This window comes from Zootoca vivipara, chromosome 6 (genome assembly GCF_965207765.1).
Source record: "Zootoca vivipara chromosome 6, rZooViv2.hap1.1, whole genome shotgun sequence".
In the NCBI taxonomy this organism is placed as follows: domain Eukaryota; kingdom Metazoa; phylum Chordata; class Lepidosauria; order Squamata; family Lacertidae; genus Zootoca; species Zootoca vivipara.
This window is the reverse complement of record NC_142589.1, coordinates 49,781,031-49,808,386: the sequence shown is the minus strand read 5'-3', so window position 1 is coordinate 49,808,386 and position 27,356 is coordinate 49,781,031. Positions and strand designations below refer to the sequence as shown.

Sequence of the window (27,356 nt, the reverse complement as noted above, 5' to 3'; positions counted from 1 at the left end):
AGAAGGGCATTGTGGTCCAAAACATCTAGAAGGCAACATGGGGGCAGTTCTTGCTGACTAGTGAAGCCTATTTGGTTAAAATTCTTCCATCAGGAATGTTGTCCTGGACCTGGAAACTAAGGATACTGTCAGGTCCCTCCCATAGAGCAAGCTTCTTTTCTCCTGCTCCAGAGGGTAGGACCCAAACCAATGGACTGAAGTTGCAAGAAAGGGGATTCCAACTAAACACCAGGAATAACTTTCTGGTGGTAAGAGCTGTTTGACAGTGGAACAGACTCCCATGGAAGGTGGTGGACTCTCCTTCATTGGAAGTTTTTAAGCAGACATTGGACGGCCATCTGTCATGGATGCTTTAGTTGAGATTCCAGCTTTGCAGGGGGTTGGATCAGATGACCCTCAGGGTCCCTTCCAATTCTATGTTCCTATGATTTTCACATAGGACATTGCTTTTTCTTTCATGACCAGCTAAGCAATAAGGCTACCTCCACCTCATGTTCAGTTTGCTCTTTTAAAAGCTAACCTTTATTTAATTTAGAAAAAAAAATTAAAACGTGCAAAGTCTTTTCTTCCTGATGCATTATGCACACCAATTCAGGTTGGTTTCATTTTTTGGAAAAGGAAGTCTTCAAATCTTCAGTGTCCCTTTGTTTCAGAGGCACTTAAGCCCCTTTGCTCCCTGAAACAAAAGGAGAAGAAGTTAAAGGAAAGAGTTTGGACTGGGGGCATGGAAGGGGTCTGATGTTTTCACAGCCTCACTGGGAATATAAACCCATTTGAGATGCTGCAAAGTAAAAAACAAAACAAAACACCACCCTCAGCTTCCTCCCTCTCCCCAAAGAGCAATTCCAGTTCTTGGGGGGGTCACCTGTACCCCCTTCCCCAGGCTCTGCTACCCTTTTCACTTTTCAGTGCTTTTCACTGACTCACATGTTTCCTTGACCTGTGAAAATGCCTCTTGTTTGCCTGTATAGAGGATGGAGAGATGTGTATGTGGAAGTAGAGAAACCCGACTTTCCCCCTAGTTTTGCCTCTTAGCCTTATCCACCATTTGCATGTGGCCCCTGGAAGGTGGCCAACAAAGGTTGTGTCCCTTGGTTCCCTAAACCTGAGGACAATTTATATGCGGCCTAGGACCCTCGTACCTACAGGACCGCCTCTCCTGGTATGCCCCACAGAGGACCTTAACGTCCACAAATAACAACACTTTGGAGTCCCGAGCCGCAAGGTGGTTAGATTGGTACTGGCCCCGACTAGGTGGAATGCTCTGTCACAAGAGATCAGGGCCCTGCGGGATTTGCCATCTTTCCGCAGGGCCTGCAAGATGGAGCTGTTCCGCCTGGCCTTTGGTTTGGACTCAGTCTGACCCTTATGTTTTCCTCCCCTTATGGTTTTGATTTATGGACTACTACTAAAATGAGGCTGCATTTTAAATTGTATTTTAATTAACTGTTTTTTCTTTTTCTTTTACGTTTTATTGTAATTTTATTGGTGTTAGCCGCCCTGAGCCCAGTTCTGGCCGGGGAGGGCAGGGTATAAATAAATTATTAATTATTATTATTATTATTTAGAGATATGGTATCACCCTTCTCCATCCCCACAGAAATGCACTGGCGCTCAGTACCCAGGCCAGTGAGCAACATGCTAAAATCATATTAATAGGACGCTTGCTAAACAGCCACTGAAATTGGTTTGGATCCTCCAATCCCTGATCTGCGAAGCACAGAAGGCTTGTCATCCTGCAGAGGGCTGGAGAGGTAGTCTAACATATGATTCAAGCCATACAACTGCATTCCCCCTTCCAACCCATAGCTGCCAAGTTATCCCTTTTTTTAAGGGATTTTCCCTTATGCTGAATAGGCTTCCTCGCGAGAAAAGGGAAAACTTGGCAGCTATGTTCCAACCTGGTCAGAGAAATAAACTGGGAGAGGTGCTGAGCAAACAATTATCCACGGCAAACATCAAGAGCTGCAGTTATCAGCAGCATGGAAAGGCACCCACCCACCACAAAGTCCCCGGGATGCTAACAGAACCTCTTCATAAAAGGCACCTTTCAGAAACATTCATTCAGCACTCACCAAATGTCATTACAGTAGCCTTCTTCAACCTGGTGTCCTCCAGTTGTTTTGAACTACAACTCCCATCACTCATTGAGGGTGTGGGATGTAACCCACTGGGAGCAGTCAAATACAACATTCCTTGTTTTCCTAGAGTGGACATGCAAGGGAATGTTTGGTCCAGCCAGTCAAAACTTCCTGTTCCTCCTGGGCTGGAGCATCCTTCCTTGCATGTGACTAGTGGGTGGGCATGACCTTTCCAGACCTGGTAAAGGGACAAGGCATGCTGCCACTCTCTCTCTTTTTCCATCTTCTTTTCATCCTGCGAACTTCCTGGAATGAACTGCTGGCTGCCAGCCAAGCAGTCCCCCAGGTCACCTCCCTTATGGGATAAACCTGTTTGTATACCGGCAAGTTTGTAGCTTTAAGCCTAAAGCCTGCCTTCAGGGATCACACTGTGCTCTGCCTGATCATGAGTAAACTTTCTTTTTATTGCTTATGAATAACTGTGGTGTCTTTATTCTTTTAGGAGGGATTCAAGGGGTCTCACCAGGAAAATATTAGAACACATTTCAATCTGGACAAGCCAGATTGAAATGCATATTGTCTTAAACTCACATGTGTTTGCAAGTAGTTTTCTGCTGTGCACGAGAGGGGGAATGTAAACTTTGCTAAGTAAAGGAACTTGCTAGTGCAAGTTAGGAAGGAGTTTAATAAACAGTATATCCTCTCTTGCCACCCTGAACATTCCCACAAAGGGCACGGCTGTATGATGCTGGGTATGATGGAAAGATAAAGATGTCGTCCAAAACATCCAGAGGGCACCAGGTTGGCAAAGATCTGCCTCACACACAATAAGGGGGCATTCAAAGGAACTTCTCAACTTCATTCCTCATGCTATCTGCAAAGGCAAGTTTAACTGCCCACCCCCAGCTGTGTTAAGGTGCATCATAAATGAAGCTGCTTGGATCTGAGGGGTAGAAGCCCACACTCTGAGAAGAAATTGCTAAGAAAAGCTGCCTCCTGAACAGCATCATGGGAAATGACTCATTATGACTTACTTGCTTGCCCTGGGCCCAGGTCTGCAGCTTCTGCGCTCTGTTGGGAAGAGAAAACAAAGTGTAACATCAAGGGGCAAGTTCTGCTCTCTCATATCTGCCTGCTCCATCAGCTCCTAAAGGAGGTTCAAAACCATCCTCTCTCAAGTGTGGTGTAGTGTGTCAGACTACAACCTTGAGAGACCAGGGCTGAAAGCTCCACTCGGCTGTAAAGCTCACTGGGTGACCTTGAGCCAGTCACCACCTCTCAGCAAAATATACCTCACAAGTGGTTAAGAGAGTAAAATTGGGAGGGGCAGAACCCATTACCCCCTAAATCATCTCTCTAAAAAGTCATTCTAAATTAATTTAATCTCCAAAATTGATATCCTACTCAGTAACTCAGATCACCACTGAATTTAATTCCACCCCCATTTCATTTTACCTACCCAGAATGATTTGAGACACAGCACTAGAGCAGCAAAAGAAGAAACTAGTCCACTACTGGAACATTAAAAAGGGAACCCAATAGACCCTTCCTCACCTGTCCATCTTCCTTCCCTTTGGTCACAGGCTGTGGCATCACTTTCTCCAGTCCCTGAACAAACCAGTCAAGTACACTGTTGGTCAGAAGAAGATCCTTATCAGAACCACACTCACAATTTCGGGGGACCGACAGCTCTCTGAAGAGCCCTTGCAACAGATCCAACACCTCTGAGGAATGTGTCATCTGACACTTAGCCAATAGGAGACACATCCAAGTCCAGAATTTCAGGGCCTCAGTCATGAAGTCTTCTCTTCTTCAGTGAGGTGACCCGACAAAGCCGAAACATAAGAGCATAATATGAATCTGCTGGATGAGACCAATGGCCCATCTAGCCCAGCATCCTGATCTCACAGTGGTCCATCAGATGCTTGTGAGAAACCCTCAAGCAGGACATGAGCACACAAGCACTCTCCTGGGGTTTACAGCAACTGGTATTCAGAAGGATATACTACCTCTGACAGTAGCCTTATCCTCCATGAATTTATCAAATCCTCTTTTAAAGCCATCCAAATTGGTGGCCATCACTGCCCCCTGTGGAAGTGAGTTCCATAGTTTAACTGTGTGGTGTGTGAAAAATCCCTTTCTTTTATCTGCCCTGAATTTTCGAACATTCAGCTTCATGAATTCAAGAGCTATGAGAGAAGGAGGAAAACTTCCCTCTATCTGCTTTCTCCAGGTCGTGCATCATTTTCTAAACTTCTATCATGTCACCTCTTCCTCTAAATTAAAAAGCCCCAAATACTGCAGCTATTCTTCATAGGGGAGTCGCTCCATCCTCTTTGATTATTTTGGTTGCCTTTTCCCAAACCTTTTCCAACTCTACAATATCTGCTTGCTGTTCTCCCCGCTCCATTGCAGTGAAAAGCATTTAGAAGCCCCTGAATTGCTGGCTCCAACTGGCCAAGCAAAGCTGTTCTGCACACTGACCTGCTCCCATCACCACCAAGTGTTCGAGGAAAGAGAGAGAGGCTCCGAGTGGACTGGCTGTCAGTCGAGGCCCGGTGCTTCGTCCCTGGTGCACTGGGAGGGCTGGCAGGTGAATTCTCTTTCTGTGCTGTGAGGGGGTGGGAGGGGGAGAGTTGGAGGATGAAGTTAGCATCCTTCCTGCAAGAGCCTGCAGCCAAATCACTAGGGCACCCCAAGGCCAGTCACTCACCCCGTTGTGCAGCCTGGTCTCCTGGGGTCCCTTCCTGGTAGCACAAATGGAGAGAAAGCAAAAAGAGGAACCTGTATTATGAATGCCAGCTCTGCTCCCTCACAGGCTTTTGCAAAGGAGCAGAAAAAGGCAGCAAGTGGCAGATAGGGAGGAGCCTTCATCCAAAGATCACAGGGCCGTTCACAACGTAAAAAGACAAAATGAGAACCCCAAATACATAAAGGAAACGAACAAACAAAAAAGCCAATAGCCACCTTCCCACAAACACATTTTAAAGTCCACTGAATGTTTATCAGGCAAAAACCTTGTTATAGAGAAATGTTTTTGCCTCGCATCTAAAGATAGGTAATGAAGGTACCAGGAGAGCCTCCCTATAAGATTTAAAACCTATAGGTATAAATTCAAATGAATGAATGAATGAATTCTACAGCATTTGGAAGCTTCTGCAACAATTCAGCCCAGCTTAGTTATTTTGTGCAGCCCAAGAAACTGAAAGCAAACGTCATTATATTCTTTAAAAAAAAACAAAAACTCTCTCACACACCAACCTGAGGAAGAGTTTTGTGTACACCAAAATCTCACACACCACCCTGTGAGCCTTGGGTGGTCCCAGCAAAGTATTATTTTGCAGTCTCTGTGAATTTTGTTTAAATGAAATAACACTGTTGCCTTTTATTTGTTTTCCTGTTTGTTCTCTGCCTTGTCTGCACTTACCTCCGTCTTTTTCATGTTTTCAGGTTGAGGCATCATTTTCCCAAATCCTTCCATTATCCAAGTGATCACTTTTTTCCCACCACTTCAAAGAAAGAGATAAAGAGAAAATGAACACATTATTACTATTGTTCATCTTACTAGTCCACAATAAAACTGTCATCACAGCTACAGCAAGACACATGTAGAGAGAGTGTGCTTGTGTGTGTGTGTCCACATTATAGAACTAAAAGGAATACACAAAGAAGATTCCCCCCCCCTGTGGTTCCCTTCATCCTGTTTCTGTTGGAAATTGCAGTCAAACATTGCACAAGTACTAGTTAGTACATGGATTAAGATCACAGAGCATTTCTGTGCATTCCCAGCAAAGTGGCGACATAGATAAAGGTGCATAAATGGCACTCCAAACTGCTGCTTCAGGGAGGGGTTCCCACTAAGAAGCTTCATCTTCAAACTCTCCACCTTGAGATTTCTACTTCTGTATAATGTTTTTAGGATTCAAGCACAGGTGAAGTTCAGAATACCTGGTGGGTTTCAGAAAACTTACATTTTATCCGGGGCGTTGTTGTCTGAGCTGGAGTGCAGTTCATCCTGCTCCTGCTCCTCTTCCTCAGTCACAGACACTGGTGGAAGTGGGGGAAATGAGAGAGAGAACAGGGGATTGGGAAAGAAAATACTTTCTCGCCGTCTGCTGGAAAGGGCCAGTTTATCATTTATATAACCTTCGTGTCAGTTAACTCATTTTGCACTTCTCTTCCATCAATGTATTTTGCTGTGTTTTGTTGTTGTCACTATTGGTTTTAAATTACTTTTGTACAATGCATAGATATATTTTTATTTCCATCTTAGTATAGAAACAAATAAAGCAAAATAAAAAATAATAAGTCCCCCTTTCCCTGGTCCCTAATGTTAGGGGAAGATATTCCTCATGACATTCGGGGGGGGGGGGGGTGGATTAAGCATTCCCTTTCCTGTTGCTGCAATCCTACCCAGAGTACAGTGTCCAGTTTAAGAAGGATTCTTTGAGTGAAACTGTTGCCTTAATGGCAGTAGCTGCTGTGAATACCTGAGGGACAGAGAAGAGGAACTTTATGGAGTATTAAAGATATGAGAAACTGCACAGCTACGATTGAATAGGGGCCCCCTCATGCTGGTCATTTATTTACAGGCAACTTACTCCTCTATGGGAGCGGGCGGCGCTGTGGTCTAAACCACTGAGCCTCTTGGGCTTGCTGATCAGAAGGTCGGTGGTTTGAATCCCCGTGACGGGGTGAGCTCCCATTGCTCAGTCCCAGCTCCTGCCAACCTAGCAGTTCGAGAGCATGCCAAAAAGTGCAAGTAGTTAAATAGGTACCGCTCTGGAGGGAAGGTAAACGGCGTTTCCGTGTGCTGCTCTGGTTTCGGTGTTGAATTGCGCCAGAAGCAGCTTAGTCATGCTGGCCACATGACCCGGAAAAAACTGTCTGTGGACAAATGCTGGCTCCCTCGGCCTGTAAAGCGAGATGAGCGCCGCAACCCCAGAGTCGTCTGCGACTGGACTTAACTGTCAGGGGTCCTTTACCTTTACCCCACTATACATCATGTCAGGAAACACACTTCAGTGCCCACTCACAGGAGGGGGACACACAAACACACACAAGCACTTTACCTATTTCTTCCTCTTCCTCTTTCTCATCCTCTATGCTCTGGACTTCTGTCTGAACACAGACCAAAAAAATAAATTTCACCATTGGAAACATTTCAGGATGAAAGCAAGACTGCCATCAAACTGGATCACCCTTACTCACCACATCTGGGATATCAATGCTGGCTTCAAAGCTCTTGGCAGCCTCTTGCAGCATGGCAGGAGAGTTCTGTGCCGGCTGTGGCATTACCTTCCCCAGGCCCTGAGATATCCAGGTGAGGACTCCTCGGCCAGGGCTGCAAAGGAGGAGGAGGAGGAGGGCTGGGGTGGACAAAGAAGCTTCCTTCCTTCCAGACCTTCACAGCAGAAGGAGAGCCAATACCTTTCCCCACCCAGAAGGCAGCTTGCAAGGAATGCCCCCCCCAATTATCACCCCAAACATATACACAGACCCACCCAGTCATTTAAGGGTGCTACTCAGATGAGCACACCCTGAATTGCAGAAAGCAGGGCCCTTGATTCAGCTGACACATGGGAAGGAGGGCAGGTGTTGAAAAGGCTGAGAAAGGAATTAGGTTCCCCATCCCATCGTTCCCAAACCTGGCTTCTCACCCCTGCTAGAGTTCCCAGCATATGTGAGTATAGCCAGATCACAAACTCAGCATGTGGCTCTTAACTGCTGGCTCCTGGAACGATGGTTCTGTAACAAATACTAGGGGCATTTTAGCCTGTAATACAGATATGAAACTTGCCTTTGGTTTGTCTTCTGCCTTAACAGTCCTCCTCATCTTGCCCAAAGTGGTGACTTGAGGGTCTAAAATCAATGCATCTCTACAAGGGGGCAGTTCTAGAGACCCCTGAAGGCCTCACTTTGTACAGTTTGCCATCATCCTCTGACTAAGCCACCTCAAAAAGGAGCCTTTCGGTGTGTGCTTGAAAGCTTCAAACAGATGACTCCTTCCCCTACTATTCCTTTTAGCTACAATTCAGAATAAGGAACCCAGGTGGAAACAGGGCACATGTATAAAATAAGGGGGAGAAAAACAAAGAATGGCAGGTACCTGTCTATTGTTGAAACAGAATCACGGATTGCAGGAACATGTTCTTTGAATCCTAAATGGAGGAAAAGCCAAGCTTTAAGCTAAAATTACCCCTGGGTGCTCCTTGCATTTCCAGGAGGATATAAGATTTATCTGGATCACATTTACAGCTTTTTTGGTGATGCCCCCATGACACCTCCTTAAGGGACAGGGTTGCATTTTTGCAACTTTTCAAAAGAAATCCTAAAGTTTGGAATTGTGCGCTGAGGTTCCACAGCACCTCTCTCCTCTACTGCCATCCTTGCACACTGCCCATACTTTTAATGTTCAAGGATGCGCCTGAAAATGTTGGCAACACAACAGGTAGTTATGATGGCCAACAGTGCAGGATTGTGAATGGGCGTATGGTCAAGGAGAAGGTAACAACCCAAAAAATAGTGTGGGTGCCCCAGCCTCATTCTAACTCCCTCCCACTTTGCAAGCCTTCTGGAGGCAGAGTCAAGCCACCAAGGTAGATTCCAAGCAAACATGACAATGCAGTTGCAGCTTTATTTGCAGAGATGTCATCCAAAAGCAGTAGCTGCCTGAACCCACCTGTGGGTCACCTGTCAGTAATTTGCAGGAGGGATTCAAACGCATACCAGAAACATAGATTTGTGCAATCCTAGTGGATTAGAGCTCTCCATCACCCTCCCACAACAAATCTACTAACAAAACAGGACTTCTTGCAGTTTGGGAAGTGCCAGGGACATTCATTGAAGTGTGTGGTGAGCAAATTATTAATGGGAAGATATGGAAACACCCTGCAAGTGAACCAGGCTGAATGCTCCTTGTCATATGGCCCTGGAAGCAAATCAGAATGAATACCCAGTAAGGGCAGGACATCTGCATAAGCTTTGCACTAGCAAATCAAAATGAATGCTGAATAAAGAGGCTGTCTGAAGGAGCATTGAGAGTTTGTATTCCAAACTCTGCCTTCTCTCCAGCACTTATACACACGTACTCTTCTTTCCCCTCCCCATCACCCCCAATTCTTACCTTCTGCAGCACTCCTGGGACTTCTTTCTGTCAGCTTGAGGATTCACAAGAGAGAAGAAACCACAATCGGAGAACAACTCTCAGGCAGTGAAGTAGCACCCAGAGGGTGGTAGAGAAGATCAGCCAGAAGCATCTTGCTCAAGCCCAGCCAGTTAGTAGGGTTGCCAGACTCAATAGTGGACATGACTTCTGTGCCTTTGTTTAATTTCCAAGCAAAGGGTCTGCTGGTTTGTTTCCAGACTCAAAAGAGAGCAGGGCAATTAAAGGCACAGTAGTCATGTCCACTATTGAGTCTGCCAACCCTACCAGTTAGTTCTCTTAACTTCTGCCTACTTGATGAGCAGACCATCAAATCTTAAATATCAGCCTTTGGACTAGGGCTCAAAGCCCTCCACACACCTTTCTGTAATTTCTTTCACTGTGTTGCTGTGTAAATGATGGACTCAGGGATGAGAGAGGGGAGGGCTGTCCTAAGAATGGCCACTGTGAGCACAGCTTACTAGGCTTGGTGGGCACATTGGTCTGATCCAGCAGGCTCTTATCATATTCTTAAGGGCTGGCAGCATATTACACTGCAGCCAGGTGTATCACATTAGCTCAGCCAGTCCCCTCCAGATGTTTCAAGCTACGACTCCCATCAGCCCCAGCCAGCAAAGCCATACTTCCACCAGCCCAAGCATTGTACAGCTGTGCTGGCCGGGGTTGGTGAGAGTTGTAGAGTTCGAAACCTCTGGAGTGCACCACGTTGGGGAAGGAAGGCTGCCTTGGACAACTGCATTTGCTGCAAAAGCTGCAGCTGCCTTAACAAAATGAAAAGTAGCCCGGAAGCAACATCAGTTCTTCAACCCCCTGCAGACCTGCCAACATTTTCTCAGTAGTAAATAGGGGTATGCTTGTAACACCATCCTCCTAAACATCTCTGCCAAACACACACACACACATCCTCTAATCCACACTACATGCTATGGAAGACTCAACCCTGCCACCTGCTGCATTTGTGTACACAATTGCATGGTTTGAAAAGCCAAAGCACAGCAGGGTGAGTTAAGCTCATTTTATAAATGGTGCAGAAGGTGAGCATAGCACACTCCAGTTGTGTGCTCTGGTTTTAATTTTATTCTTTAAATAATTTTCATTTATTACACTAAATGTAATAATTTTGTATTACAAGCATATAGCATAACATCTCTAAGCCTTCTCTGCCGCACCTCTCATCAGGTACCAGGTTATACATTAATGTACAGGTAACTGTTTCTTTATCAATCCATACAGATTATCCAACCCTTATGTGAGGGGACAGCACATAAATCATCTTATCTGTCACAGATAGCAAACAAAAGAGTGTAGTTCAGACCGTACTGTTCACACTAACCATATCTGCAACAATGCTCTGGAGAGCTTGTCTTTAAGACCATTATCATTTGTGTATTGAATAAATGGCCATGTTGCAAAAGATTTGTCCTGTGTGTTTTTTCCATTCCTTTTATCCCTTTTAAATTCTGAGTTCTTTTCTCAGCAACGGCCAGTGGCCAAACATTTTTGTACTGTAAATTAAGGATAGTTGCTGCTGTTCTTGTTTCCATAAAGCACATCAGATCCCACTTGAAACCACATCCCAGCGTGTGATCATCTCTGCCGCTGATCCATTTCTCAGCTGCCCTGTAGTAATCTGAGTAGTAAACCTCACCTCATTCTCACCACACCATTCCCACTGCTGACCCTTAAGGCCAGGGTAGAATGTGACATGTCAAAAGTCCATGGAATTAATATGGTCCAGGACTGGCCCAAGACATTTTGGCATCTGAGGCGGATGCCAAAATTGCACCTCCCGTCAATCCCCACCAGGAAAGAAATGAGTGAGGAAGGAAGATCTACATCAGGGTCTGCTGCCCCCGTGAATTCTGCCACCTGGGGCAGTCTCCCCATCTTGTCTCATGAGTGGGCCGGCCCTGGTACAAAACCCCACCCTCAGCATACCTTTGAGATGTCCACTCACCTGCCTTGCAGATACAGGCCCAGTTTCTACAGCTATTTGGTCAGCCTGTGTGTCTTTCTCCACTACTACAGAGATGGGGGAGCTGACAGGAGGTTGCGGTACGACTTTCTCAATCCAGCCCAGCATCCTGCCACCTGCAGAAGGCAGAATTTCATTACTGCTTCTTGCCAGGAAAAAAAAAGGTCAAAAATGTACCACTGGGGGAGTCTGTGGGCACTTCTGGGCGGCTTCTAATTCACACATTTAAGCTGCGCAATGAGAGTTGATGGGGAGATCTTGCTCCACAAATCCACTTTCCCCAGAAGATCAGGCTTTTTTGTGATAAGAAAAGTGAAGGGGAAAGTGAAAACGCACTGGAAAGTGTGAAATAACACTTGTTTTGATGTATTGAATGGATCTCAGGGCTTCAACAAAAAAACACACACATGGCTTTATGGCTCCTCTCCCCAAACAAGCTCACCTTACCTCATCAATAGTAACAATTCAAGCAGTGCCAAAACAAGGAGCCAAACACGAGCCAGCAGTTATTAAGCATTTTGAGCATATAGCACCCTCAATAGGCAACAAAGCCTTACTGCAAATTCTCTCCTAGCTCTCTAATTCAATAGGAAGCTGCCTTATCTGCAGGAACATCTTGCCGATTGTCTAGAACTGGCTCTCTGCGGCTTTCTGGGTTTTCAAACATGTTCCCCTGCCTCCTACCTGGAGATGCTAGGGGACTAACTCTGGAAAATTTGACATACTGAGAAGGCCCTCTACCACGGTTCTTTACAGAACCACTTTGAACCACTCAGTCTAGCCCACTGAAAACTGAAATTACCTGCAGAAAGGCTAAAGAGCCGTGGATGCCATCATGGTCCTGTTGTCTCTCATGCCGGGGGTGGTTCTTCCTCCGAGGGCAGGTAGGGAGAGCAGCAAGAGTCGCAGGCTTCCCTTGTCATCTATTGTCGCTGCTAGTTAGAACAAGGTCCTTGGCTATCCTGCTACCATGCAATCCTCTGAGAAGCTGGGAAAGGGATTAGCTGATAACACAGTAAACAAATTGGATTAGGGAGGCTGAGTTGTTCTAAAACCCAGGAGAGAAAAGCAGCCCAACCCAAGGCACCACCCAAATGAGAGAACATCTGCCCTGGAGCAGAAAGAGCTTAGCTAGCAAGAGGTTGTGTACACATTCCTGTTGACTCCTAACTCTAGCACACTCCCACTGCTGGTGTTTGAAGGTGAGCACACATGACATTGGCCACAATCCATATCTACCCTGTTGCTTCTTGACAAATACTGCAGTTCGAAGTTTCTTCCTTCACACCTGCTTCCATCCCATTTGAAAATGGAAGCTGTATCTCGGATGAGGTGTATACACTTCAGACAGCTGTTGTTGCACATGCTCAGATGAGAACTTCAGTGAACTGGAGCTCAGGGGGCGCTGCATTTGCAGGGAAACAACTCAGGTAATGAGCATCAGGCAAAGACATCTCTTTGGTGTGCACAGCAATGTACAAATGTGACTTGAAGCCCAGCAGTGGGGGGGGGGGCTGGGGATGACCTCGCTGCAGTCCAAGATGCTAATGTGTATGTAGCCACATTCACACTTTTGCAGGCAAAGCTCGTTCACTGCTTACTAGCGTTGGACAAAGAGTGTACTGAACATTCACATGCCACTGCCAAAAGCAGATGGAATGGATTCTCAATCTTCAGGACCGATCTGCGGGAGCCAGAGGCCAGCCGAGTTAATTGTGTCATTGCAGATGCTGTCAATTAAAGGATGATCCCTTTCCCACTGACTCTGTGCTGCTAACAGGATTTTCTACTGCCCCTAATCTCTTTGAATAGGCCTGCTCCTTACCAGGCTTGCTCATATGTGGAAGAATGGTGTAGATGACATTATTCGTAGTAGCAAGTCTCTTCCTGGATCACCCAAATGTCCTTTCCCCAGCTAACACCTTGGTCGCTAGGAAACTATTGCTCTAGTCTAGTACATGGCCCAATCGCCTTCTAAATCTGGCCCATGGACGGTCCAGGAATCAGCGTGTTTTTACATGAGTAGAATGTGTCCTTTTATTTAAAATGCATCTATGGGTTATTTGTGGGGCCTGCCTGGTGTTTTTACATGAGTAGAATGTGTGCTTTTATTTAAAATGCATCTCTGGGTTAGTTGTGGGCATAGGAATTTGTTCATTTTCCCACCCCCACAAAAAAAAATAGTCCTGCCCCTCCCACAAGGTCTGAGGGACAGTGGACCGGCTCCCTGCTGAAAAAGTTTGCTGACCCCTGACAACCCCTAACTTAGACTTTGCCAATGTAGTCCCTCCAAATGTGGTTGCACTACAACTTCCATCATGCTGCGCTGGCAGGCAGGCAATCACTCTGGGATTGGTAGAGATGGGAGAGGGTGAAAAGGAGGCACCAGAAAGCCAGAGCCCTCCTATCTGGTGTGGTGGAGACTGGTCCATTGGGACTAGCAGGGCACCTGCTAGTTTTATTATCCTTTTATATTTGTTGAAAGCTGCCTGGAGTGGCTGGGGCAACCCAGTCAGATGGGTGGGGTACTACTACTACTACTCCTACCACCACCACCAATAATAACAACTGCCTTCTGTCAGTCCTCAGCCAGTCCCCACTTGCTTGCCTTCTTACAACCAGTCCAGGGGGTAGCCCTGACTGTCACCTTCCTCCTCCCTAATATCTTGTAGAGCTAATCAGGGAGGGGATTGGGGGCAATGTCAGAATTGGTTTGCTGCCTGTCATTCACTCTGCCTGTCATTGGCTCTGGTGCCACCTGGGTTCGTCTCCTTGCCTTCTGCCCCACCAGTCTTGTTGGATACCAACCACCACTGAGCTGGTGAAGGCTGGTGTGGCAGCGGGGGGGGGGGCTCCAAATAATGGCTGCAGTTGACAGGCTAGGAGTGTGGGTGTACTCTGCTTTCCCTATTGCTGTTTGTGGGTAGGAAGTGGACACCACGCAGCAATTTCTGACTGCCCAGCCTCCTACATAACAACATAAGGGTGCACTAAACCAATTGGGGATTGAAACAGGGAACTGCTATAACCTTTACGAATGTAAGAGGGGCCTTCTGGATGAGGCCAATGGCCCATCTAGTCCAGCATCCTGTTCTCACAGCAGCCAAATGGATGGAAAACCTGCAAAGCAAAATTTGGGCACAAAAGCATTTCCCCTCATATAGTTTCCACCAACTGGTATTCAGAAGCATTGCTGCTTCCAAACATGGAGACTGAGCACAGCTGTCATGGGTGGTAATTGCCGAAAGCCCTCAGTGGCCATCACTGCCTCCTGTGGGAGGGAGTTCCACAGTTTTAACTATGTACTGTGTCCTGAATCTTCCAACAGCCAGCTTTACCAGCCACCCACGAGTTCTACCCACTTCCTTCATCCCATGTATAACTTTATAAGCTTCTATCATCGCCTTTCCTCTAAACTAAAAAGTCCCCAGTGCTACAGCCTTTCCTCATAGGGGAGTCGCTCCATCCCCTCGATCGTTTTGGTTGCCCTTTTCTGAACCTTTTCCATCCCTTTTGAGGTAAGCTGACCAGAACTGTACACGGTATTCCAAAAGTGGTCTCATCATAAGTTTTTCTAATGGCATTATTATGGCAGTTTTATTTTCAATTTTTTTCTTAATTCCTTTCCTCCCAGTCAAGCACAGATGGTCTCTCTCTCTCCCTTTCTCCCTCTCTCTCTCTCTCTCTCTCTCTCTCTCTCTCTCTCTCTCTCTCTCTCTCTCTCTCTCTCTCTCTCTCTCGTGTGTGTGTGTGTGTGTGTGTGTGTGTGTGTGTGTGTAAAAACTTCTCTTTGATCTTTTCCTGCACAGGCTGGCTAGTGGCCACAGCAGATACTACAACCTCAGGCACTTTAGGCCTGGTGAATGGGGGAGGTTACCAGGTAACTCCAGTGACATCGCTCTAGTCACCTAGCAACCTTGCCCTCATCACCCAACTGTTCCTTGGGGTATTGGCTTCCCATTGCCATGGAGAATTGGGGGTCAGTACAAATAATGTCTGGAGGGGCAAGTGAGCCCTCAGCCCTGCGACGGGAAACAAGTTGAGAGAAGAAAGCAGGTCTCCCCTTGGATGAGGTATTCCTTTTCTTTTTCTTGCGGCCTTGCAGGTGTGGAGGTGCTTCGGCGGCGCCTCATGCAAAGAAGAGACAGGTTTGCATTATATTTGCATTTGTTAATTGACATGCATAGAAGCAAATTTAGAAATAAATGCTGTAAGTTGAATAAAAATGCATCTTTTGGTGCGGGGGAAAGACGGTGACAAGGAGCCCTCTGTGTCCACTCAGTTTGGGGTGGGGGTCCTAGCTGCTGGTGGAAAACCCACCCACTGCTCCCTTCCGAGGGCTCTTTATCTTCAACCAGACTTGGGTCAGAGAGTCCTTCAGGCAAAAGACTGTCCTCCATGAGCCATGGGTAGGAAACCTTAGAGGGCACCTGAAGGAGACTGGCACTGTTGCCAGGAGGAATCTTCATCTTCTAGATCCCAGTGGCTTTCTCCCTAAACCACTCTGGTTGCCAGCTCAGCCCCATCTTTAAGGAGAGTGAGGCAGGTGCCTCAGGGGGCAGACAGAGTGGCAGCGACATGTGCTGAAAGGCAGAGCTGTGTGTGCCACACTGCCTGCCCTCCAGCCCTGAGGCAAGCCCCGTGGGGGCTTTTTTGCTGCTGGAACTCTGTGAAAGGCAGACACTTGCTTAGCATTGCACAGAAGACTCTCTTTGAAGCATGTCTATCGGCAATTAATAAGCCTGCTTAAATACCGGTAGGCCTGCCAGATTGGGGGTGGGGAAGGACAATAATTCAATGGAAAGGGCAGCAGGATAGCAGTTGTGACGCGGAGATGGAAGAGTGGTGCAGAGCTGCAACTATGGAAGAGCTGTCACAGCCGCCTGGCAGGTCCTGAGTGCATGGAGTCGAAGGAAAGACATTTTCTATGCTGCATTTAAAAGCTGCCTTGAATTCCTTCCACAGGAAGCAGGAAATGGGACCTGCGTAGCCCTGCTTGTTCTGACACATTTGATAAAAGACACATGTTGCTTGCGTGTGTCCCTGTGAGCTGGGAAGCTGCAACCGCTACAGTCCTTGCAAATGTAGAGAGGAAGTTCACTCCTAAGGCAGCTCTGTTGTTTCCTGAGGAACTTCCTCCCCAAGCAACCTCCAGCATTTCTGTTCCTTCTGCTGCTCTGAGACACAGCAAGCGCAGGATCAGTTTGGATGTCATGCTACGTCTAGCATTCCATGAACCATGGGTAGCTGTGGGCCCACATTCACATGCTCCCCTCTCCTTGTGCATGTCAGAGGAGATGGAAAGCAGCCACTTTTGATTTAGGCTCATCAAAGGTTACATCCCGGCTTGGAAACGTAACTTAATTTAAACTAGCTTTCTCCAACATAGTGCAGTCCAGCAGTTCTAGATGACAATTCCCATAAGCCTAAGTGCCTTTCAACCCTACTGGCTGATAGAAGACATAGTCCATTGCTGCTAACCAGGTTTCAAGCTCTCTGCCGACACCAACACTGTTAATTTTTTAAAAATCTATTGTACGACTGCCAAAATTGGTGGGGTCTTGCAGAGGCAGATTTAGGGGAACATGACCTATTTGATCACACTGGGCACGGAGCATTGGAGGCGCTGCAAGGGGCTCTGAAACTATTGCATAGAATGGAAAGCAAGATTTGAGACCTCAAGGTTTGCCACTGGGTCTTAGGGGAACCAGAAAAATGTGCTTGATCAGATCCCTGGGCTGGAAGGTCAGTCACCCCTGATCTGCATGGATTCTAGTGGCCTGATCACAGCAGTTATGCATTCAAACCATTTCTAAGTCCTTGAAAATTCTTCTTCTTCATAATTTTGCATGGAAGGAGAAGGGATTATGAAAAAGTCAGAAGACTTATGTGATCCTTCTAGTGTTCAGCGTCCTCTGGGAGCTTGATGGCTCACATCCCAACCTTTGCGAACCAGTCTTATGCATGCCCTTTGCTCAGAAGGATGCCCAGGGCTGGCCCAAGACATTTTGGTGAATAAAAATCTTGTCGCCCCCCCCCCCATATCTTCCACTGGTAAGAGGAGGCCACTCCTTCAAATGGTGAGCTCAAAGATAACTCCAGTTCAAGGAAGAGTTTCTGCAGGAGGGACAAAGGGTGCCTCCACTTGTCCGGAGGACAGCATGGGCAAGGTGGTAACTCCCCTTTCCCTTTCCTCTGGCTAATTTTGCAGCAATGCCCCAAATGCTGGATTTGATCCCCTGTCCTCAAGATGCTCATCCTGTCTACGCCTCTCCGGCGGTCCTCCTCCCCCTGGAGCCCAGAAAAGTCATGCTGTCTGGAGTGAAGCATCACATCTATCACCCCCGCTTGCCAACATTAAGGCAGATGGATATGGACACCCAAGCCTTCAAGCTCACAGACGAGCATTGCAGGACAACCACCACTTGCTGCAAAGGTAAGATGGCTCATTGGTATTGAGAGCCAGGCCAGGGTGGTGACTGAGCATTGAACTCCAGGCCCGAGTTTGCTCTGCTTGTGGTGTTGTGCGAGTACAGGGCTGGCCCAGGATGTTTCGCCACTTGCGGCAAAAAACCTATGCTGCTGCCACCATCTGGAAGCAGACTGCGGAAGCCCTGGCATGCTGAAGGTGTGGGGGGGGGGGGAGAGGCCGGAGAGAAGCAAGTGGTAGGAGGATGTGGCCGCACTGGAGGGAGGAGATGGAGGTGGTGGCAGGCAAGAAACACCTCAGGCCCAGATCTACTTAGAAACCTCAGAGGCTGTTCTCTTTCCCCTTCAATCCACCTATGCATCAAGGTGATGAGGACTAGGAACTTGCATACTATATTCTAAAACCAAAACCAGGATTCTGGTGTAGTGGCACGTTCTGCAATTCACCTGACACTTTTAGAGAGGCAGGGCCCTCGGCCAGCTGGGGTGAGGCGGGTAATCTTTACATCTCTGACTCATCTTTCTCATTTGTGTTTGTTTCCCCCTCCCCCAAAGATGATTTTGAAAATGCAACGTTCACCTTGGCTGGAGCGCCCGTCCAGCGCCTCCCATCCCTGGTGAGTCACTTCCATCAAATGCTGCTGCTGCTGCTGCTGCTGTCATCCTATGGTCCATCCATCTCTGCAGAGTGTTGGGCGGCTAGGTGAGGAAGTGGAGAAGGCTCCTGAAGTTCTCATAGTTGGATCACGGAGGGATTCAAGCAGATGCTGCTTGTATGGCATACTTCACCTGCTGCAATCCCCTCTTCCACACAACTATGAAAGGCGCAGGAGCCCTCTGCATTATGCCCACCCCATTTGCTTTTTTGAGCAAAGCACAGTACTTAACTTAAGATCATCACCATCATCATCATCATCAATTTTTATTTATACCCCGCCCTCCCCAGTCAAAACCGGGCTCAGGGCGGCTCACACCAATAAAATTACAATAAAACATAAAAAGCAATTAATTAAAATACAGACCAAAATACAGTATTAAAATTTAAAATGCAGCCTCATTTCGAGTAGTCCACAAATTCAAGCCATGAGGGAGGAAAAACACAGGGGTCAGACTAAGTCCAACCCAAAGGCCAGGCGAAACAGCTCTGTCTTGCAGGCCCTGCGGAAAGATGACAAATCCCGCAGGGCCCTGGTCTCCTGTGAAAGAGCGTTCCACCAAGTTGGGGCTTGGTGAGAAAGTTGGGGCTTGGTGAGAAAGCCCTGGCCCTAGTAGAGGCCAATCTAGCCACCCCATGACTCGGGATCTCCAGAATATTGTTGTTTGTGGCCCTTAAGGTCCTCCGCGGGGCATACCAGGAGAGACGGTCCCGTAGATACGAGGGTCCCAAGCCGCATAGGGCTTTAAAGGTCAAAACCAGCACCTTAAACCTGATCCTGTACTCCACCGGGAGCCAGTGCAGCTGGTAAAGCACTGGATGAATGTGATCCCGTGGCCGGGACCCGCTAAGGAGCCTCGCTGGGTCAGCTTCAAGGGCAGCCCCGCGTAGAGCGAGTTACAATAATCAAGCCTGGAGGTGACCGTCGCATGGATCACTGTGGCCAGATCAGGGCAAGAGAGGTAAGGGCGGAGATGGAAAAATGCCACCTTTGCTGTGGATGCAACCTGCGCCTCCATGGAAAGGGAGGCGTCGAAGGTTACACCCAAACTCTTGACAGAAGGCGCTGGCACTAATTGAGCCCCTGCAAGAGATGGGAGTTGGCCCCCCAGCCCCAAGTCGTCCCGACCCAGCCAGAGGACCTCTGTCTTCAAAGGATTTAGCTTCAGTCGGCTCCCACGTAGCCATCCAGCCACAGCTTCCAAGCACCTGGTCAGTGTGTCCGGGGCCGAGGCAGGGCGGCCATCCATCAATAGATAGATCTGGGTGTCAACAGCATATTGATGACAACACAGCCCAAAACTCCGGACAACTGAAGAGCCTTCAGCTGGATCACGGTGCCTGTGGGAAACCAGTGAGCGGAACGTGAGCATAGGAACACTCTCCTCTAGCAACTTCATAAGCATTGCTGCCTTCAGCTGTGGAGGCAGCGCATAGCCATCATGGCTATTCTAGTAGCCATTGATAGCCCTTTCCCTCCATGAATCAGTCTTAATCCTCTTTTAAAGTCATCTAAGTCGGTGACCATTCCTGCCTCCTGTGGAAGTGAGTTCCATAGTTTAACTGTGAGTTGCATGAAGAAGTCCTTTCTTTTCTCTTGTCCTGAACCTCCCAACATACAGCTTCATTGGATGTCCATGAGTTCCAGTGCTATGATAGATGGAGAAAAACTTTCCTCTATCCACTTTTCCCAGACTATGCATAAATTTCTATCATGTCACTTTTAAAAGATGAGCCTGGGTGAGCTGCTGCTTCTATATAGGAAGCAACTTCTCTGCCTCCTGGTGTGTGTTTGGGGGAAGGAGATAGGAGGCTGTAAATAATAATAATAATAATAATAATAATAATAATAATAATAATAATACCCCATCCATCTGGAAGGGCTTCCCCAGCGACTCTGGACGGCTCACAGCATATATGAAAACATACTAAAACATCAAACATTAAAAACAGGGCTGCTTTCAGATGTCTTCTAAAAGTCCTGCTTACTCCTTGGAGACATCAGTGCATTCCAAACATGCATTTTAAAGCAGAAAAAAGTGTGTGTTCCTAGAAACATGCAGCTGCACTTAATCATCTCTCACAAAGCCTGAGGAAGTTGCATGGGGTAAGTTGCATAAACGCCCATCTACCTGGTTCCACTGCCCATTGCCTGCTCTGTGCCAGCCTTTCCCAACCTGGTGCCCTCTGGCTGTTTTGGACTGTCTGTAACTCCCACCAGCACCTATGGGATTTGTAGTCCAAAACGGCTGGAGACCACCAGGCTGGGGGAAGCTGATCTGCACACATTTCTCCCTCAGAAATTGAGGTGGACATCACCACATGCGAGCACGGGAAACTGAGCGTGGGAAACTCTTCTGTGCTCTGCTGTGTCCAACTGCAGGGGCGCCTTGTAGTAACTTTGTCGTTGCTCAGGGTATGACAGAGCTGGGCAGGTCATTGACCCAAAAGTACCGAGCAGGGAAGATGACGCCTTTCTTGCCCAGCAACAACCAGGAGGAATGGCCCAGCTACACCAGGGCTATGGACGACTGGTCTCGCTTCGTCTCCAGCGCAGGAGAGTTCAAGGTGCCCAACTTTAGCAAAAAAGGTAGGAGGTCCAGCTGCCTTCAGCATCCTTCTGTCTTCCAGCAAGTTGCACCACAGCCATTTGCTGGCGTGATCAGGTCCTCAAAGTGAGAGTTTTCCCAGGGATGGGCCTTTGTGAGATGCCAATGACATGGTGAGGTCTCGGCTCAACCCCTAAAACTCCCCCAGATGCTTCCCAGCTTGTGATCTTCCCGCGATCTTGCTTTGTCCACATGGTGATTTCGCCAGGTCACAGAACGATCATGAAAAAATGTTCCCAAGCCAGACGTTATTATAAAGAAGGTTCTGTGAACTGGAAGGCAGAAGAACCATGAGGGCCTTTGCACCAATCCCTGGTGTCTTTCAGCTACACTTGGTGGAAATGATTAGATTAGCCATCCCCAACCTGGTGCCCTCCAGAAATTTTGCACAACTCCCATCGGCCCCAGGCAATGCTTGGCCACAGGGACATGCTACTAACAGTCCAAATGGTTTCCTATGAGTGGAGGTGTGAAGTTCCTTTCCTGATTGGGGAGCTTTGTCAAATGCAGGAATCCCAAAGCAATCCCCAGCGTTGCATGGACTGATTCTGCCCTCCCTCCTGACCTTCCTTTACTTTCTCATTCTGAAGCCACTCAGTGCAGAAGGAAGGAGTTGGGGCACTTGGTTTTTGCACAGCAAGTCTTGCCAAATCCCTGCCATTCCCAGCTTTCCCTCTGGGCCTGCGCATAGGAACACACCAGAAGCACTTGTGGCTACTTAGCTGCACCTGCCACAGCTGGCAAGGCAGACCAGGCGACTAAGCCCTCTGTGCTTCTTTCACAGTTCTTGGTTTCAGCTGTTATGCCGTGAGGTACTTAAAACCCGACGTCACGCAGACCTGGCGGGTAAGAGACTGTTGTTCGCTAGTGTGCACGTTTGGGGTGAGCAGTGGGAGGTGGTGGCTGAAGCAGCTTTTGTCTGGATGCCCTGGAGAGAATTTCTGAACCTGGGGTGGCGGAGTAAGGACCTCGGGACCAGGGACTGAATGCGGCCCCCTTTGCCTCTCTCTGGCCCCTGGGATTCTCTGCAAGCTATGTCTCTCACTGCCCCTTTCTCAAGTTGTTCCCTGGTTGGAAAGCATCCTCGAATCTCTGAAAATGAATTTTGTTAGCTTGGAAGCAAAATGGAGAGATATGGGGGGGGGAGAAAGAAGTAGTGCAGTGTGTGTGTGTGTAGAAAGAAACCTCAGTTTGTGGCTGGCAGAAAGCCCTGCTGGGCAAAGGTTAAGAACAGGCATAGGCAAACTTGACCCTCCAGATGTTTTGGGACTACAACTCCCATCATCCCTGACCACTGGTCCTGTTAGCTAGGGATGATGGAAGTTGTAGTCCCAAAACATCTGGAGGGCCGCAGTTTGGGGATGCCTGGTTAAGAGTCACACAACTGTTGCCTCTGGCTCCTTGCTGCCTCTGGCCACTACTGGCATACAGGCCCCCAGAGGGTTGCTCCCTAGAGAATGTGGCCCTCAGCCTGGAAAAGATTCTCGGTCCTAACCTTTCTAAGAAAGGCACATTCACAACCAGGGTCTCCAGTCCACAGGGTCTGTTGTGGAGGGAATGGATAACTGAGTAGGGAAGCGATTAAAATGAAATAGAGCATTCCCAGAGAGGATCTGGCTGGTACTCTGAACAGAAGCACTCTACACTGCAATATTTCGTGTTAGGTTCTGCACCCCACCCCCACATACCTTGGATTTAAGATTTAACAAAACTTAAAGCATCATCTTTCTCCCGTTTCATGCTAGTATTGCATCAACCAGAACCCAAGTTTAAGTAGATATGGACCAAAGCCCATGCCTTACAACACTGTGTAAGTATCATCACATGCACCTAAATTCCTTTAGGGTTAACAATCACCTCCCTCATAGCCCTTGAATAACTCGTCTTTTTGTTTTGTTGCAGCAATACCTACAGGAGCTTTGGATCAGCACACAGGTAACTGGCTCTGCTGGCCCCAAAGGAACAAAAGGGGCAAAAAAAAATATCCCACCCAATTCAGTGTGAGAGAGGAAAAAGTCACATGCTATTGAATGAAGGCTAGCCAGCCATCAATGCTCATGAGCCAGATACAACCAATTCATTGTCAACTGGGCAGACTTTGATCTTGCTCTTTTTGGAGCAAGCCATCAGGCTCACACATGGCTTTCATTAAGAAGAGCCTTGTTATCTGGGGGACCAAACTGGATGTGACTCGGACCACAATGGGACTCACTCCCGCACAAGGCAGTAGAGGCCACCCACTTAGATGACTTTAAAGAAGGTTAGCTGATTTCACGGAAGAGAGTGCTATTGATGCCTACAAGCCATGCTGCTGCTCTGCATCCATGGTCAGAGACAGTAGTGCTTTTGAATACCAGTGGGGAAGAGTGCTCTTGTTCTCAGGTCCTGCTTGCAGGATTCCCACAGCCATCTAGTTGGCCATTGTGAGACCAGGGTGCTCAACTAGATAGGCCACTGGCCTGATCCAGCAGACTTTTCTTGTGCTCTTAAAAGGAACAGAAAAAGGTTTTCAATGAGTATAAATAATCCCCCTCAAAGAATGGTGCTTTTATGACAGAGTAAATGAATGTATAGAAAAGGACAGTGGCTGCTGAGAGTACAACTTGCACAAGTTTTCATTCGGCAGGGAAGAGTCATTTTAGTACACTGGATGGACAGTGGAATCGGGAATTCAAAGATGGGAATTCAGAGCACTCATCTTTCGCACATGGACAAAACCAACCGTCCCCAACCTGATACCCCCCAGGTACCATCTAGGTGCTTTGGATTGTAACTCCCACAATCCCCATTCACTAGGGCCATCAATGGGAGTTGTAGCCCAAACATCTAGAGGGCACCAAGTTGGGCAAGGTTGGACAAGACTCTTTGTATACCACCCCTAAGTCAACTAATGGCCCAGGAAGCAGCACCAGTGCTCCCAGCTCAAGCGATCTGACCTTGGGCGACTCTGATTTTGAAATAACTGGTTGTGGATTTATGAAATGGTCTCTTCTGTTGATTTCTAGCCGCTCGCACTATCTCGAACCTTGGCGCTAGGAGACAGACCACAGAAAAAGGAGCCACATGAATCTTCTCCTTCAGCTTTTGAACATCCACAAGGAATAAATGCTAATGGTTCAACAAGGAAGGTGCAGAGAAGGCGTTTCCTGGTCAAATAAAATACACTTCAAAGTGGGGGATGAGGAAACAGGAGGGGAGCAGCAAGGATAGCTAGTTCCCCCCACCTCAAAACTGTCTTGGCCTTCTTCCCAGCATGCTACACTACAGCAAAGTGGTTCACAACAAAGAGACTGCTGCCCAGCCTTCACTGAGCATTTCTTACCAGATTCAGGAGGTGCCATCTTTGGTTCTTTGCAGCCATCAAGCCTGTTGGCCCAGAGCTTTTCAATGTATTGCTGCAACAGAATGAAGAGTAGTGGGACTTAAAAGGGAAAGCATTGCCAGGGGCCAGAGAATGGGTGATCCATTGAAGTCCCTGATCACAGAACTTTCAGGTTCAGAGAGAGCACTACTACCTGGTAGGGAATGCATTTTTTGAGGTAAAGGACAGGAAGGGGGAGCAGATGGCAACATCTCTTTGTAGTTCCTATCCCCCAGTTTGCCGTCTCAGTGCTATATGGAGTGGTTCTGTTGGGATCATGACGGAAGCGAGCGGAGGGGATTTCTGGCCTCTGTACAGCCCAACCCTAAAGGGCTCCATCACATGAGGTTTGGGGATGCCTGGGCTAGAAGAATGAGGCATCCTCAGAAAGTGATTCCCCCTCCCTGTCCTCACCGTTGATACCAGTATAAGCCACAGATCCGCATGCACTTCTGTTTAACGGCAGGTAGAGGTGGCATGCTGGTCAGCTCCCTGCCTAGTCTTTTCACCAAGATTTCCCTCGGGCCACAGAAGGGAGGTGAAACATCCTCTGGCTGCTGCCCTTGGCCAGGGGGCAACGGGCTGTTGGATTGGTTGCTGAAACACCTCTCTGCCCAAGGAAGTATCAGCCCAGCACCAGGATACCGCTTTGGGAAAACAGTCTTCATCCAAAAACTGGGATAAACAGAGCAATATGGCTTAGGCCCAGGCTATCTGAAGGACCATATTCCCCCATAAGACCCTGCCCAGGCTCTGGGATCTTCAGAGGAGGCCCTTCTCTCAGCCCCACCACCCACACTGGCACACTTGGTGGGGACACAGGAAAGGCCTTCTCAGTGGCTCCTCCCTTCCAGCAGAAGCTAGACAGGCTCTCTTTGTTGTCCATCTGGCAAGTGAAGCCCTTTTTTATTCTGACAAGCCTTTGGGAACTGTTTTTTTAAGGAAAGGGCTTTTAATAGTGCTGTGCGGTTTTTAGTGTATTTTAATAGGTTTGTTTTTGCGTTGTTTTGATTCTATTATAGTTTAATTACTTTTTATTACCTTTTATATGTTTTTAGCTTTTTTGTATTTTATCTCTGTTGTTTTAATTTGTGTAAGCTGCCTTGAGTCTAGGGGAGAGGCAGGGTTTAAATACAATAATGATGTACTGTACAATAAATATTCCACAAATGCTGCCGTGCAGATGGCAACTTGCCCTTTTTAATGTCACGGAGGTGCCGTTTGTTAGCAAGGGTGAGTCAGTGAGGGTTACAAGCCTGGTGCCAGCCAAGGACAAAAGCTTTCCCACGGTTTACCTGCTACAGCTGCAGGTTTCTTCCAAGTGGAATGCAAGCAGTCATTAGCGGCAAGGGCCACTTGCCCAGCCTGGTGGCCTCCAGATGTTTGGATCGCAACTGCAAGTTGGCTGAGGCAGACAGGAGTTGCAGCCCAAAGCATCTGGAGGGCACCAGGTTTGGGAAAGTAGGACTGGAAGCAGGGAGATCCAGATTCAGGGTCTCACGCAGTCAAGGGACACACCCTCAGCATAACTTGCCTCACAGGGCTAAGGATAAGGTGGGAAATGGGAGCCCTATGGATGCTCTTCCAACCTCTTCCTCCCTAGGGGAAGGGGCAGAGAAGGGGGGGGGATTCTCACCATGAAAGCTATCCAACTTTGTCATTAGCATAAGGCAGAGGTTTTCAACCTTTTTGAGTCCATGACTCCCTTGAACAACCACTGTACATTCTTTCTGCAGCACCCCTGTGGGGCTCAGGAGCCCAGTTTCTCACCCTTTTTCGAACACCCTCCCTTGCAGTGTTCCCTCAGCCTCTTCTCCTCTCCCCTCTCCTTGGGAGACCTCTGGGCAGCCACTGCTGCTGCCCCTGCCCCAAAGAGAAGCACCTCCTCACACTGCCCCACAGGGGCCTGGGACTTGTCTGTCCATTCCCAACAGCAAGGGCTGGAGGGCTGGCTGGCTAGGCTCCTTTGCCTGCTTGCTTACTCCGAGACTACCTTAGCTCCTGCACCCCCTGGCCAGTCCCAGAGGCACCGTTCGCCAGCTGTAGCCAGAGCTACTGTAACAAACAGCTGTGGAAGCCTTTGGGAGGCAGAGACATGAGAGGGCATCAGAGGAGGGAGGGAAGAGGAACAGAGGCCAGTGTTGCCTGCAGCACCCCTGACCATCATTCAAGGCACCCCAGGGTGCTGGGGCACACTGGTTGAAAACCACTGGCACAAGGTATCAAAGCTTTCCCGATGTCACTGCATTTTTATATTATTATACTTTACTATTGTTGGGATGTTATTTGCAATGTTTTGCTTACTGTTAGGAGCTACTTTGAGCTTAACTTTGTTGCTGGAAAAGTGACAGACATATATGAAATAAAATCAAATGTTGATGATGATGTTTTCCTGTGTTGTTTCCATTATGCTAATCAATACAGTGGAACCTTGGTTTATGAATTTTCGGTTTACGAACGCTGTGGACCCATATGGAACGGATTAATTTACTTTCCATTACTTTCAATGGGAAAGTTTGCTTCAGTTTATGAACGCTTCAGTTTATTAACAGACTTCCGGAACCAATTACACCCATGCTTCGGGTTAAGTACGCTTCAGGTTGAGTACTCCGCGAACCCATCTGGAACGGATTAATCCACTTTCCATTACTTTCAATGGGAAAGTTTGCTTCAGTTTATGAACGCTTCAGTTTATGAACAGACTTCTGAAACCAATTGTGTTCATAAACTGAGGTACCACTGTACTTTTAAAATACCCAGCCACCATCTTACAGGTCAAGTGACCAGCCCTACAGCAGCGGTAGTGGGGTTTGGTGGCTAGACTTAGTCTAGGTAGACCTTGGTTTAAATCTCAATTCAGTCAACGGCACTTTTTCAACCTCACACAGTTGTTGTGAGGATTGAAAAAAGATGAGCTGGGATGGGGGCTGAAGGGAGAACAACCACGTGCACCTCCCTGAGCTATTTGGAAGGGTGGGATAAATCTGGCCACCAAATAAAGCAACATACAGAGAAAGGCAACTTGGGCTGCAGGGCCGACCCTACGGCCAGGCTGGGTGGCGCAGGGCGCCAGGGCGCTGT

General features: G+C 47.8%; 2 protein-coding genes across 2 annotated transcripts; one reads left to right on the top strand and one right to left on the bottom strand.

The window, feature by feature from the left end:
* Positions 1 to 499: 499 nt before the first annotated feature.
* Positions 500 to 13,954, bottom strand: LOC132592322 (cyclic nucleotide-gated channel beta-1). The gene is made up of 13 exons (XM_060275910.2): positions 12,024 to 13,954; positions 11,204 to 11,337; positions 9,208 to 9,241; positions 8,191 to 8,242; positions 7,293 to 7,425; positions 7,154 to 7,202; positions 6,053 to 6,128; positions 5,509 to 5,590; positions 4,795 to 4,828; positions 4,566 to 4,692; positions 3,636 to 3,711; positions 3,116 to 3,152; positions 500 to 676 (listed from the first exon to the last, which is right to left on the bottom strand). Exons 2-13 carry the CDS (start codon positions 11,327 to 11,329, stop codon positions 660 to 662), a joined length of 843 nt encoding a protein of 280 aa, XP_060131893.2. The 5' UTR covers positions 11,330 to 11,337; positions 12,024 to 13,954; the 3' UTR covers positions 500 to 659.
* Positions 13,955 to 17,434: 3,480 nt separating this feature from the next.
* Positions 17,435 to 26,660, top strand: SPMIP8 (sperm microtubule inner protein 8). The gene is made up of 7 exons (XM_088672102.1): positions 17,435 to 17,657; positions 18,206 to 18,267; positions 20,721 to 20,895; positions 21,699 to 21,760; positions 22,660 to 22,724; positions 22,817 to 22,849; positions 23,920 to 26,660. The coding sequence occupies exons 1-7, from the start codon at positions 17,435 to 17,437 to the stop codon at positions 23,948 to 23,950; spliced, it is 651 nt and encodes a 216-aa protein (XP_088528228.1). The 3' UTR covers positions 23,951 to 26,660.
* The last annotated feature ends 696 nt before the right edge of the window (positions 26,661 to 27,356 follow it).